Source organism: Oncorhynchus kisutch, linkage group LG20 (genome assembly GCF_002021735.2).
Source record: "Oncorhynchus kisutch isolate 150728-3 linkage group LG20, Okis_V2, whole genome shotgun sequence".
Classification (NCBI taxonomy): domain Eukaryota; kingdom Metazoa; phylum Chordata; class Actinopteri; order Salmoniformes; family Salmonidae; genus Oncorhynchus; species Oncorhynchus kisutch.
In genome coordinates, this window is record NC_034193.2 from 34032976 (window position 1) to 34047011 (window position 14036).

A 14036-nucleotide genomic window follows, 5' to 3' on the forward strand; every position below is an offset into this window, starting at 1 on the left:
ACAGATAGAACATGTCAGAGTAGGAGGACCCATTTAGAACCAGACAGGGGGGGGGGATACAACATGTCAGAGTAGGAGGACCCATTTAGAACCAGACAGGGGGGTGGGGGATACAACATGTCAGAGTAGGAGGACCCATTTAGAACCAGACAGGGGGGGAGATACAACTGCACTAGAACAGGTAGATGACAGGGTATAGATATAGAGCAACTAGACTATATCTCATTTAACTCTGCTAGAACAGGTAGGTGACAGGATATAGATATAGAGCAACTAGACTACCTCCTTTACCTCTTGTAGAACAGGTGTATGACAGGGTATAGATATAGAGCAACTAGACTACCTCCTTTACCTCTTGTAGAACAGGTGGATGACAGGGTATAGGTATAGAGCAACTAGACTACCTCCTTTACCTTTACCTCCTTTAAGTATTAGATTTACTGCCATGGTCTAGTATGTCACTGCCATTCACAATGCTGGCAGGGGTAAAAAAAAATACCCCAGATATGAAATTGCAAGGCTTTAGTTCAGTGGGCTACTCCATTGTTGATGAAAGCAGGGGAAGTGTTGTGAGTAACAGAACTTAAGGGTCCCCCATAAATCTATCACTTTTCCAACTGACATGTCAAATTCTCCCCCAAATCTACCACTAATATGCCAAGCCTCTACAGACGTTGTCTTGTATTGACAAACAAAACAAATCATTTTACATTCAAATATGTCATTTTAAATGGCTCAATTCAATCCAGCTGGGCCTTTTTAACTCAGACAGTTGTTCCTGCTGTAGATGTTATTCCTTTGTACAGATCTAGGATCAGTTCTCCTCCACAATGCATATTCAGTACCGGTCATTTAAAAATATATATATATTTCACTTTATTTAACCAGGTAGGCTAGTTGAGAACAAGTTCTCATTTGCAACTACGACCTGGCCAAGATAAAGCATAGCAGTGTGAACAGACAACAACACAGAGTTACACATGGAGTGAACAATTAACAAGTCAATAACACAGTAAAAAAAAAAGCGAGTCTATATACATTGTGTGCAAAAGGCATGAGGAGGTAGGCGAATAATTACAATTTTGCAGATTAACACTGGAGTGATAAATGACCAGATGGTCATGTACAGGTAGAGATATTGGTGTGCAAAAGAGCAGAAAAGTAAATAAAGATAAACAGTATGGGGATGAGGTAGGTAAAATTGGGTGGGCTATTTACCGATAGGCTATGTACAGCTGCAGCGATCGGTTAGCTGCTCAGATAGCCGATGTTTGAAGTTGGTGAGGGAGATAAAAGTCTCCACCTTCAGTGATTTTTGCAATTCGTTCCAGTCACAGGCAGCAGAGAACTGGAACGAAAGGCGGCCAAATGAGGTGTTGGCTTTAGGGATGATCAGTGAGATACACCTGCTGGAGCGTGTGCTACGGGTGGGTGTTGCCAGTGAACTGTGATCTGAGATAAGGCGGAGCTTTACCTAGCATGGACTTGTAGATGACCTGGAGCCAGTGGCGACGAATATGTAGCGAGGGCCAGCCGACTAGAGCATACAGGTCGCAGTGGTGGGTGGTACAAGGTGCTTCAGTAACAAAACGGATGGCACTGTGATAAACTGCATCCAGTTTGCTGAGTAGAGTATTGGAAGCTATTTTGTAGATGACATCGCCAAAGTCGAGGATCAGTAGGATAGTCAGTTTTACTAGGGTAAGTTTGGCGGCGTGAGTGAAGGAGGCTTTGTTGCGGAATAGAAAGCCGACTCTTGATTTGATTTTCGATTGGAGATGTTTGATATGAGTCTGGAAGGAGAGTTTACAGTCTAGCCAGACACCTAGGTACTTATAGATGGCCACATATTCAAGGTCGGAACCATCCAGGGTGGTGATGCTGGTCAGGCGTGCGGGTGCAGGCAGCGAACGGTTGAAAAGCATGCATTTGGTTTTACTAGCGTTTAAGAGCAGTTGGAGGCCACGGAAGTAGTGTTGTATGGCATTGAAGCTCGTTTGGAGGTTAGATAGCACAGTGTCCAAGGACGGGCCGGAAGTATATAGAATGGTGTCGTCTGCGTAGAGGTGGATCAGGGAATCGCCAAGCAAGAGCAACATCATTGATATATACAGAGAAAAGAGTCGGTCCGAGAATTGAACCCTGTGGCACCCCCATAGACACTGCCAGAGGACCGGACAGCATGCCCTCCGATTTGACAAACTGAACTCTGTCTGCAAAGTAGTTGGTGAACCAGGCAAGGCAGTCATTAGAAAAACCGAGGCTACTGAGTCTGCCGATAAGAATATGGTGATTGACAGAGTCGAAAGCCTTGGCAAGGTCGATGAAGACGGCTGCACAGTACTGTCTTTTATCGATGACGGTTATGATATTGTTTAGTACCTTGAGCGTGGCTGAGGTGCACCCGTAACCGGCTCGGAAACCAGATTGCACAGCGGAGAAGGTACGGTGGGATTCGACATGGTCAGTGACCTGTTTGTTGACTTGGCTTTCGAAGACCTTAGATAGGCAGGGCAGGATGGATATAGGTCTGTAACAGTTTGGGTCCAGGGTGTCTCCCCCTTTGAAGAGGGGGATGACTGAGGCAGCTTTCCAATCCTTGGGGATCTCAGACGATATGAAAGAGAGGTTGAACAGGCTGGTAATAGGGGTTGCGACAATTGCGGCGGATAGTTTCAGAAATAGAGGGTCCAGATTGTCAAGCCCAGCTGATTTGTACGGGTCCAGGTTTTGCAACTCTTTCAGAACATCTGCTATCTGGATTTGGGTAAAGGAGAACCTGGAGAGGCTTGGGCGAGTAGCTGCGGGGGGGGGGGGGGGGGGGGCGGAGCTGTTGGCCGAGGTTGGAGTAGCCAGGAGGAAGGCATGGCCTGCCATTGAGAAATGCTTGTTGAAGTTTTAGATAATCATGGATTTATCGGTGGTGACCGTGTTACCTAGCCTCAGTGCAGTGGGCAGCTAGGAGGAGGTCCTCTTGTTCTCCATGGACTTTACAGTGTCCCAGAACTTTTTGGAGTTAGAGCTACAGGATGCAAATTTCTGCCTGAAGAAGCTGGCCTTTCCTTTCCTGACTGACTGCGTGTATTGGTTCCTGACTTCCCTGAACAGTTGCATATCGCGGGGACTATTCAATGCTTTTGCAGTCCGCCATAGGATGTATTTGTGCTGGTCGTGGGCAGTCAGGTCTGGAGTGAACCCAGGGCTATATATGTTCTTAGTTCTGCATTTTTTGAATGGAGCATGCTTATCTAAAATGGTGAGGAAGTTACTTTTAAAGAATGACCAGGCATCCTCAACTGACGGGATTAGGTCAATATCCTTCCAGGATACCTGGGCCAGGTTGATTAGAAAGGCCTGCTCACAGAAGTGTTTTAGGGAGCGTTTGACAGTGATGAGGGGTGGTCGTTTGACTGCGGATCCGTAGCGGATACAGGCAATGAGGCAGTGATCGCTGAGATCCTGGTTGAAGACAGCGGAGGTGTATTTGGAGGGCCAGTTGGTCAGGATGATGTCTATGAGGGTGCCCTTTTTTACAGATTTAGGGTTGTACTTGGTGGGTTCCTTGATGATTTGTGTGAGATTGAAGGCATCTAGCTTAGATTGTAGGACTGTCGGGGTGTTAAGTATATCCCAGTTTAGGTCACCTAACAGAACAAACTCTGAAGCTAGATGGGGGGCGATCAATTCACAAATGGTGTCCAGGGCACAGCTGGGAGCTGAGGGGGGTCGGTAGCAGGCGGCAACAGTGAGATACTTATTTCTGGAGAGAGTAATTTTTAAAATGAGTATTTCGAACTGTTTGGGTATGGACCTGGAAAGTATGACATTACTTTGCAGGCTATCTCTGCAGTAGACTGCAACTCCTCCCCCTTTGGCAGTTCTATCTTGATGGAAAATGTTATAGTTGGGTATGGAAATCTCAGAATTTTTGGTGGCCTTCCTGAGCCAGGATTCAGACATGGCAAGGACATCAATTGTTTGGACACACCTACAAATTCAATGTTTTTTCTTTATTTTATCTATTTATTTATCTATTTATCTATCTATCTAAAATTACTTTTGCAAGCTTGAGCTAGATATCAAGCTAGTGTGACCTTCCTGGTCCCATCTCTCAAGTCAGTGAGTCAACACAGGAAGGAGCAATGGATGGATAGTTCATTTATTTCCAAAGCTGCAATGATGGGACACACACAGTATGGATGAATGCTCAGTAGTGACTGTAGAATTGCTGTGGGAGTGCTATTTATATCCATAAATCTGCCCTATAATATACTAACAAAAAAAACAGTTGAAATGTCTATCAAAGTTATTGTGATCATATAGTGGATTTAACAATTCCTAATCATTCCTAATTTACTATAATAAAAATAAATACATTATTTCCATGTGTCTCATTCACATCATCAGAATAAACTGTCATCCATTTTAGTATCAAAATATATCAAATTAACCTGGAAAAAAATAATAAATGTCCCCATCTGGTGGTAAAGAAGTATAATACACCTAAACTAACAAAACCGGGATAGTAAACCGGCTGGTGTTCATGAGTTTATAAAACATATACTTTATACATTTGTCATAAATTACCTGCATTCACGGGACACATAGTGTGGATGAATTATCAGTAGTCAACAGGATAACAATAGCACTCCTAAAGAAGATGCATTTTCAGCATTAAATCCACATGGAAAACTGAGATTCAGCAAATAACATATAAGGAGTGGCTTATTTGACGCCAAACCAACAACAGTAGTTACTAAAACATAAATTGCTAATGTATGACTTAAAACTTGGATTTTACGATGTAATGTCAACTTTATACATTTCTATTCCAGGACAACAACATTTTCAAATTCTCAAAAAATCTGCCGTGGATTACCCAGAATCCCATACCTTTATCACTGAGTGTAATGTAAACACACGAGCAATGGTCTAAGGTCAGTGCATCTCAGTGCTAGAGGCGCCATTTTTTTCTTTTGGAAAAGTTTTATTGGCACAATTCCTTTAAAAACAGCTCATACATTTTTTACATCATTTACACACATAAAAACGGCAACAAGGCATAAAACACAGCATTTGAGAGTTACATTGAATTTGTTAAAAAGTACATGTTGTTAAAATCAATTAGTTAAAACAACCATGAGTAAAAGTACTTTCCTTGTAAAAATATCAAATCTGTAGAAGCCATTTAAAATGTGTACTAATGATCTAAAAAGGTAAAACATTTTTAAGACATGAAAAACATGTTAAAAAGCCACTTTGTTAAAAAGCTGTCTTCAGTCCTTTGTACAGGAGCGGGGTGAGTCTTTATCAAGCTCACCTCATCCTGCTCCTCTGAATAGACCATCGTCCCATCCTTTGGGGCCCAGAGGAGATCCCTCCCCTAGGCGCATCGCCCTAGGCGCCGCAGCGCTGTCAGGCCGTGGCCGCCGGGACCTAGGGTGTTGTGGGGGACCCTTCGCCTGGGGTCGAGGCCCCCTTCCTTTCGTACCACCCCAGGGCTTCCGTGGCTACCATGGCCACTGCCTGGGGGGTGGTCTCTACGTTTTTCGCTACCAGCAGGTTGCGGGAGGACCACAGTGCTTCCTTCAGGCACGTGAGGGTGGGCCAGAGCTTGGTGAAGGTCTTCGATGAAATGGGCCTTCGGCCCACCCCATATAGCACGAGCTGAGGTGTTAGGTCCTCCCCTGCTGGCAGACACGAGGTAATCAGGGGGCCTGCTTCCTTCCACAGGTCCCTGGCGGCTCTGCACTCCCAGAGCATGTGCCTCACCGATTCTTCTTGGCCGCAGCCTGTTCGGGGGCACGCGGATGTCCTCGCCATGCCCCGTGAGTGCATAACGGCCCTGACCGGGAGGATCTCGTGGGCGACCATCCAGGACAGGTCCCGATGCCGATTCAGTAGAGCAGGATGGGCCACGTTGCGCCAAACCGTTGTGGGCTCACCTATAGCGAGCCCGCGCACTGGACATACTGGTTCCCGCTCCTGCACAAGAGAGAGAAGAGAGCGGTGTTTTGTTAAGACCGTGACTGTTTCTTTTTCCAGTTTAAAATGTCTTAAAAACTTCTGGAGCTGGACGTAGGGCGGGGGTAGCAGGAAAGAGACTGGGGCTCGCAGGTCGACTGGGATCAGCCTCAGAGTCCTGAGGTATGATCCCAGCCAGAACCGTGCGAGGGCCTGAGTCTTGTTGTTGACCGGGGAGGTGGCAAGAGTCAGATGTAACGCTGTGTAGCGGCTGCCCAGGAACAAGTAGAGGTCAGGCAAGCCTTTCCCCCCCTTGGACCTGGGCCTCTTGACCACCTCCCTCCTCAGCCTCTCCCACTTGCCTCCCCACAGGAAGTAGAAAAGCATTCGCTCCAGGTCTAAAATACTCCTTCGAGGGGGGATAAAAACAGAACTGATTAATAAAAGCACAGGTAAAATCACAGCTTTAATGATTAAAACCTTGCCCTCAAGAGTCAGCTGTCGTAGTCCCCAAAAACCCAGTCTCTGTCTTACGGTCCCCAGGATTCCACTCCAGTTACCACTCCCTCCTCCCCCCCGGTCAAACTTTACCCCCAGTACCCTTATGTCCGTTAGTTTAACTGTCAGAGGTAGTCTGGTCAAGTCTGGGTCTGCCCACGGTCCGAAGAATTGGGCCTCTGTCTTGTCTCTGTTCAGTCTCGCCCCAGAGGCTCGACCGTACCAGTCAGTCCTGTCCAGAGTCCTGTCGACAGATAAAAGGTCGGTACATAAAATGTTGACGTCGTCCATATAAAAGACGCACTTGGCGGTCATCCCCCCACTCCCCGGGATACCCACCCCACTGATCCCTTGGTCCCTTCTCAAGACCTGTGCCAGTGGTTCAATACAGGCTACGAACAGAAGAGGAGATAACGGACAGCCCTGACGGACGCCGCAGTGTACTCCCACTGCTTTTGACAGATGCCCATTTACAAGGATTTTGCTGGTGATGTCCCCATACAGCAGTCCCACCCAAGCTAAGAACCTGTCCGGGAAACCCATTTTTTGCAGTACCTTAAAGAGGTACTGGTGCGAGACCCGATCAAAGGCTTTTTCAAAATCTAAATTTAGGACTACAAGCCGCATGTTTCTGTCTCTCGCATAACAGATGGCATCTCGGATCAGTATCAGGCTGTCCGTGATCTTCCTTCCGGGCACGGCACAGGTTTGGTCCGGGTGGATCACCTCCCCTAAAACAGAAGACATTCTGAGTGTTAAAACCTTGGTAAAAAGTTTACAATCAAAGTTTAAAAGGGTTATCGGTCTCCAGTTCTTCAAGTCAGTCCTGTCGTTTTTCTTATATAAAAGAGTCACGATCCCCACTCTAAAACTGTCAGGTAATCTGTCAAGATGTTCAAAGTCGGTAAAAACAGTCAGAAGTTCGTCGGCTAAAACATCCCAAAAGGTCAAATAAAACTCCAAAGGGAGGCCGTCCTCCCCCGGTGATTTACCCCTCTTAAAATGTTTCAGTCCTTGTTCGATTTCGGTCCTCGTCAGGTCTTTTGTCAGGTCGTCTGTCTTGGGTAGGGTCTTGTCGATGTATGTTAAAAGGTCCCCCATTGTTTCTTCGCACACATCTTTTACCCCAAACAGTTCCCCAGTTCCCTAGAGGCGCCATTACAGAACCTGGTTCAAATCCAGGCTGTATCATAACAAGACGTGATTTGGAGTCGCATAGGGCAGCGCACAATTGTCCCAACATCGTCTGGGTTAGGGTTTGGCAGGGGTAGGCCGTCAATGTCAATACAAATCTATTCTTAACTGACGTGCCTAGTTAAATAAATGTTAAATCTATTTTTAAAATATAACTTCATTACACCGTTACACTGGCATATAAACACGGTAGCACAGAGTTGATCATCCATATGACGTTGAGAAATACTGCATTGTGGGTAGTTTAGAAGATATCCGGAAATAAGTTAATAAATACGTAATAATGCAAAAACATAACTGTTTGTACTTATAGGTAACCATATCGTGACTACAACTAGCGTACTAATTCTTAACCACACTGTATTGTTACACTGGTGAGTAAAAACGAATGCTTCCTACACTTTAACTAGTTATTAAAGATAAAATATTCATTTTACTCAACTGCGTTACCCACTCCAGTCAGCAGATGGCGGTGTGAGGATTTACGGTACTGTTGGTGTGACGTATTATCTAGTGGACGGAACGCTTCTTTCAACAGCAGCAACAGTTCGTCAGCCACCTCGGTAGCTTGCTAGACAAAATAGACGAACCAATAAAGCTCTATAGACGCTTTCGTGTATATTAGCCACTGTGTTTTAAACTCACTTCTGTCGTCTAGTTAGTTATCCGATTTAATTACATATTTACTGTGTTGTTGTTATTAGTCAGCTAGCGGGCTGGTTAAGTTAGCATTAGCCTAGCTAGCTAACATCTCCGACCATGAGCTCACTAAGCAACTCTCCTCCTGCTAAAGAAGAGGGGGTCTGCTGGACGGAGAAAGAATCTCTCGTCAAAGAAGAGGAGGCTGTTACAATACAAAAACAAGTAGAGGGTGAGGTAGTTACCGTGAAAGAAGAAGAGAAAGACGTTTCAGTGAAAGAAGAGAAAGACGTTTCAGTGAAAGAAGAAAAATACGTTTCAGTGAAAGAAGAGAAAGACGTTTCAGTGAAAGAAGAGAAAGACGTTTCAGTGAAAGAAGAGAAAGACGTTTCAGTGAAAGAAGAGAAAGACGTTTCAGTGAAAGAAGAGAAAGACGTTTCAGTGAAAGAAGAGAAAGACGTTACAGTGAAAGAGGAGGAGAAAGAGGAGGATGTTACAGTAAAAGAAGAGGAGAAAGAGGAGGACGTTACAGTAAAAGAAGAGGATGCAGTTTTTGGAGTGAAAGAGGAGGAGGAGGAGATTACTATTACATCGATAAAGGAGGAAAAAGAAGAGGAGGAAACTGGATATCTGGGCCCGATTTCCCAAAGGCATCTTAAGGCATCGAATGGTTCTAACGATGAATGTGCCCTGATTAACACTAGTAAGTACTGTCTTAAAAACAGGCACAAACTCTGCAGTTGTTGAACTGATGTCTGGTGTTAAAGGGGAAATACACAATAGCTACATCCATATTCAGACTTTTTAATTGTGTTTATTTATGGCCATTGATTCTTGAAGAATATAACCCATGAGCTTAGTTCAACTGAACCCCATCAGAACCCCAAATACGCTTTTTTACTCCAATGTAAATAAACACTGTATTGCATCAAAACATGGTTAAAACTATAATGTTGATGTCATGGATGGTCAGTCCTTTCATCCATAGGTCTGTCTATGAATTTGAGAGTAGTTACATTTCTCCAGCCCCATCCATCATCTTATTAGCAAAACAGTGGTGGAATTACATTTGAATTACAGCTTTGTTATTGTTTGAACTGCAGATTGATTGTGTATGGCTTTTTTAAAGTGACAACCTAGGATTTAAAAAATAACAAAATGGCTGCCCAGAGACTTGGTTTGGGTAAACAGCTGGGGGATGGGGGCTGGAGAAATGTAACCACTCTCAAATTCATAGATAAATCTATTGTAGCAACCTTAACACAAAACCTAGCCACCTCATCAAGAAGTTAAGACATCTTGGTGTAACAGTTATAAAGTGTTGGCTTGACAGTCGCTGGACCCAGGTTTGAGTTCAGCTCAGGGCTAACCCCTGAATTCACTACACTATGAATACAAGGACTGACCATCCATGATGTCATAATTATAGTTTAACCAGGTTTCTAGGCTATATAGTATTTTCTAGAATTCATCCATGATGTCATAATGATAGTTTAACCAGGTTTCTAGGCTATGTAGTATATTCTAGAATTCCCCATGTAGATTTCAGGTAGAGACGAAATTGTTAGATCTATTGATAAGTCATTGTATAATATTCAGCCATTTCTTTTTTCATGCCCTTACATTAAAGGCGAAACATACCTAATTACATTAAAGGTGAAACATACCTAGATTCAATTACATTAAAGGCGAAACATACCTAGATTCCATTACATTCATGAATTGTTTTGAAACCTTTGTTTTAGAACCTTCTCAAAGTTGGTGCCTTGACGGATTTGTAGAAAACGCTTTATCATAAAACACTATTTATATTTTTTTTTTACAAACTTTATTTAACTAGAACAAATTCTTAACAGCTTTAAAAAAAATCATTAGCATGAATTGCGCTCCGTGAACAAGAAGCACCACATTACAAATACAGGGGGCAAAAAAGTATTTAGTTAGCCACCAATTGTGCAAGTTCTCCCACTTAAAAAGATGAGGCCTGTAATTTTCATCATAGGTACACTTCAACTATGACAGACAAAATGAGAGAAAAAATTCCAGAAAATCACATTGTAGGATTTTTTATGAATTTATTTGCAAATTATGGTGGAAATAAGTATTTGGTCACCTACAAACAAGCAAGATTTCTGGCTCTCACAGACATGTAATTTCTTCTTTAAAAGGCTCCTCTGTCCTCCACTTGTTACCTGTATTGATGATGGCCTACACCGGCCAAAACCGGACGATGCCGGGCCAATTATGCGCCTCCCTGTCGGACTCCCAATCACGGCCGGTTGGGATACAGCCTGGATTCGACCCAGGGTCTGTAGTGACGCCTCAAGCACTGAAATGCAGTGCCTTAGACCGTTGCACCACTCGGGAGCCCCAAAATCATGTTCTAGTGCTGTCCCCAACTGAAATAAATCTTGGCCAACCTATTTATTACGTGTATTTTTCCATATATAGACACAAATTGCGCTGTAATATTCAGAATACATTGTGAAAAACTAAAATCGATATTGGTAAATAGTGGTTTCTTCATTAGCACGGAGGAGTTTCTACAACCAAATTGTTTACACCCTCGTGCCGCAATTTTAGCAACACAGAAAGGGGCCTGTATTGGAGACCAAAAGTCTTCTGCCACACTGCTTAGAGTTTCAACAACATGAATAACTTACTTCTAGCCTACAATCATCGATGTTACTACTAATGTGAAAACAAGACAAAATATTACTATTCTTTCTGACTTGACTGTCTTAAGACAATTGTCAAATTTTTTTAACATTCTTTAGACGTCAATTGTTGTACAACATCATGGCTACGCTGTTGGCATCCCCTTTTACAGTGGATTTCCGCTGTTGTGGGCCTTCAACCATCTGTCTGACTTTGTTGCTCACACAGGAGAGAGACGTGACTATCATGGATCCTCTGGGGAGCCTCAACAACCTCATGACGCTGACAAGGCAGGGAAGAGTCTCTCCAAATCAAAACACCCCAAGAAACACCTGCAGAGACCCACAGGGAAGAGAACTCACTGCTGCTCTGACTGTGGAAAGTGTTTTGTTTCTTCAGGATGTTTAAAATCACACCACAGAACACACACAGGAGAGAAACCTTATGGTTGTGATCAATGTGGGAGGAGATATGTTACTTCTAGCGGGCTGACTAAACACCAGAGAACGCACACAGGAGAGAAACCTTATAACTGTATTCAATGTGGGAAGAGTTTTACTCAGTCATCCAGCCTGATATTACATCAGAGAACACACACAGGAGAGAAACCTTATAGCTGTATTCAATGTGGGAAGAGTTTTACTCAGTCATTCAGCCTGATATTACACCAGAGAACACACACAGGAGAGAAGTCTTATATCTGTGCGCAATGCGGGAAGAGATTTGCCTCCTCAGCAGACATTAAAATTCACCAGAAAATCCACACAGGAGAGAGACCTTTTAGCTGCTCTGACTGTGGAAAGAGTTTTGTTCGCTCAGGACAATTAAAATCACACCAGAGAACACACACAGTAGAGAAACCTTATAGCTGTAATCAATGTGGGAAGAGTTTTACTCAGTCAGGCAACCTGGTATCGCACCAGAGAAGACACACAGGAGAGAAACCTTATAGCTGTGATCAATGTGGGAAGAAGTTTACTCAGTCAGGCAACCTGGTATCACACCAGAGAACACACACAGGAAATAAACCTTTTAGCTGTGATGAATGTGGAAAGAGTTTTACTACATCTAACCATCTTATTGTACACCAGAGAACACACACAGGAGAGAAACCTCATTGCTGTGATCAATGTGACAAGAGATACTCTGATAAAAGATCACTGATCAAACATCAGAAAATACATACATGAAGGAGTTATTTCATGATATCAATTAAACAATGTCACAATGTAGAATGTTTTAACATTGTAGTTTGAGTATTTTAATGATGTCACAATGTAGAATGTTTTATCATTGTAGTAGGAGTGTTTTAATGATGTCACAATGTAGAACCCTAAATGTTTTTGTCCCCTGTTCTATTGATTTCAACATGATATGGATATTAGCGTCAGGGGGAAATCCAGGCTCTGAATTGAAAGAGTATTTCTTTATGTGATTTAACAAAAAGTTACTAACAAAAAAAGGTTTGTGTTACAAGTTGGCCACCAACTTAAATCAAAATGCAACACTTCAAAATGTAGCTAGCTGTTTTCTACAAATTGTCCTCAAACCAGGCATGTACACATTATTCCCAGATTCTGTGTGGTTTTTGGTCAGTCAGGTTTAACAGGACGTGTAACCTCATCTCCCTCCTGTTGCACACTTGATTTCAATTATATCGATGAGTGATGACAAATAAGTGTTGTGTTCCTTTGTTTAGTTACCCCTACATTTAAATGCATCACTCCTAAATGTAGCTGACTGTCTTCTGCAGGTTGTCCTCTAACCAGTGAGGTAAAAGATATCTCCCATTTCCATGTGTTTTGTTTAGTTGTGTTAGATTCAACAGCACGAACAACCTAATCCCCCCCCCCCCCCCCCCAGTTGATATCAGTGATTTATTGCTATTTGTCAAAACAACAGCGTTTTTGGTGCCGTTTATAATAATATGATTATTGTGACAGTAGTTTGTGTATATAGCTAATTTTATGTTTAGCTTTTCAATTTATCACAAACTGTTTCTGCATATTGGTTATTGATTTGGACACGTTAAAACTGTGTTTTGACATTGGGGATATCCCACCTAGCAAAATGTAATTGAAAAGAAGACTATGCTGAAAGTTGAAAATATATATAAAATATATATTTTTCAATGAAAACAACTTATTTTCGAAATACTTGCAGCCTATACACATGGACGCAGTATAATAAATTGGTCTATAATCAATTTTATTAACAATCTGACATCACTCCAGTATTTGACAACATTCAAGTGCTAATGGTCTTTATTCCACTACTGAAGAAGCCTGACTCAAATCACCTCATATTTCAAACATCCAGCCTGACAAAAGATACATGTTTTATTATTCCATGCCTCACCATCAAGTTAATTATTGCCGATACATATTACAAAGGGGTGTACATTTGCTTTTGTTATTTCATATTTACAATTATGTAACATTTAGTAATCATAGTTATTCATGCAACCAACTTGACATTTTTGGGTACAATTATATTGACATTGTTACCCTGCTTTTATAATATCAGGGTTCATTCTCAGATGTGTCAACCCAATGTACTAGAGCATGACATTGGGGACTGGGCCCCGATCCAACAACATGCCTATGTAGTGAACCCTGAAAAGAGTGAGAAGCTCCGCAGTGAGGTGGAAAGTTAATACGGATATTGCAGGAGTTTCCTCTTGAAATTAGACATGTCCATGACTTGGTTGCTGATCGTCTCAAGGGTGGGCAGTCAAAAAGATTTGTGTTTTGAGTTTATCTAGTGCGTTACCATGAATTACCATGGATTATTTTGACTGCAGGTTTTTCCGTATTGGAGATGAGTTTTGTTTGGGCTCGTTCCAAGGGGACGAGAGTTCTAGAAGCTAGTGAGTTTTAGGAAAACGAGAGTTCTAGTGAGGGAAAAAAGTTTTTCTTTCTGGTTTTTAATTGATGACAGCCAGTAGACACCATGTTTATATTGTAGAAGGTGAAGCATTGTAGTTGATTATAATGTGAAACGGAAGTTGTTTTCTGTTGGTGGTGAGCATTCTCTTAAGGTGTTACAGTCTTTGGTTTTTCCATTTATGTTTTGAGGTTGGA

General features: G+C 42.6%; 1 protein-coding gene across 1 annotated transcript in view; it reads left to right on the forward strand.

Annotated features, from left to right (window-relative positions):
• The first annotated feature begins 7868 nt into the window (after nt 1-7868).
• LOC109865256 (zinc finger protein OZF-like) overlaps nt 7869-14036 on the forward strand; it is a 33326-nt gene continuing 27158 nt past the window's right edge. Inside the window, exons 1-4 of the mRNA XM_031799096.1 lie at nt 7869-7895; nt 8116-8143; nt 8777-8998; nt 11182-12135. Coding sequence (XP_031654956.1) covers nt 7869-7895; nt 8116-8143; nt 8777-8998; nt 11182-12135 — 1231 coding nt within the window. The remainder of the gene's footprint in view (nt 7896-8115; nt 8144-8776; nt 8999-11181; nt 12136-14036) is intronic.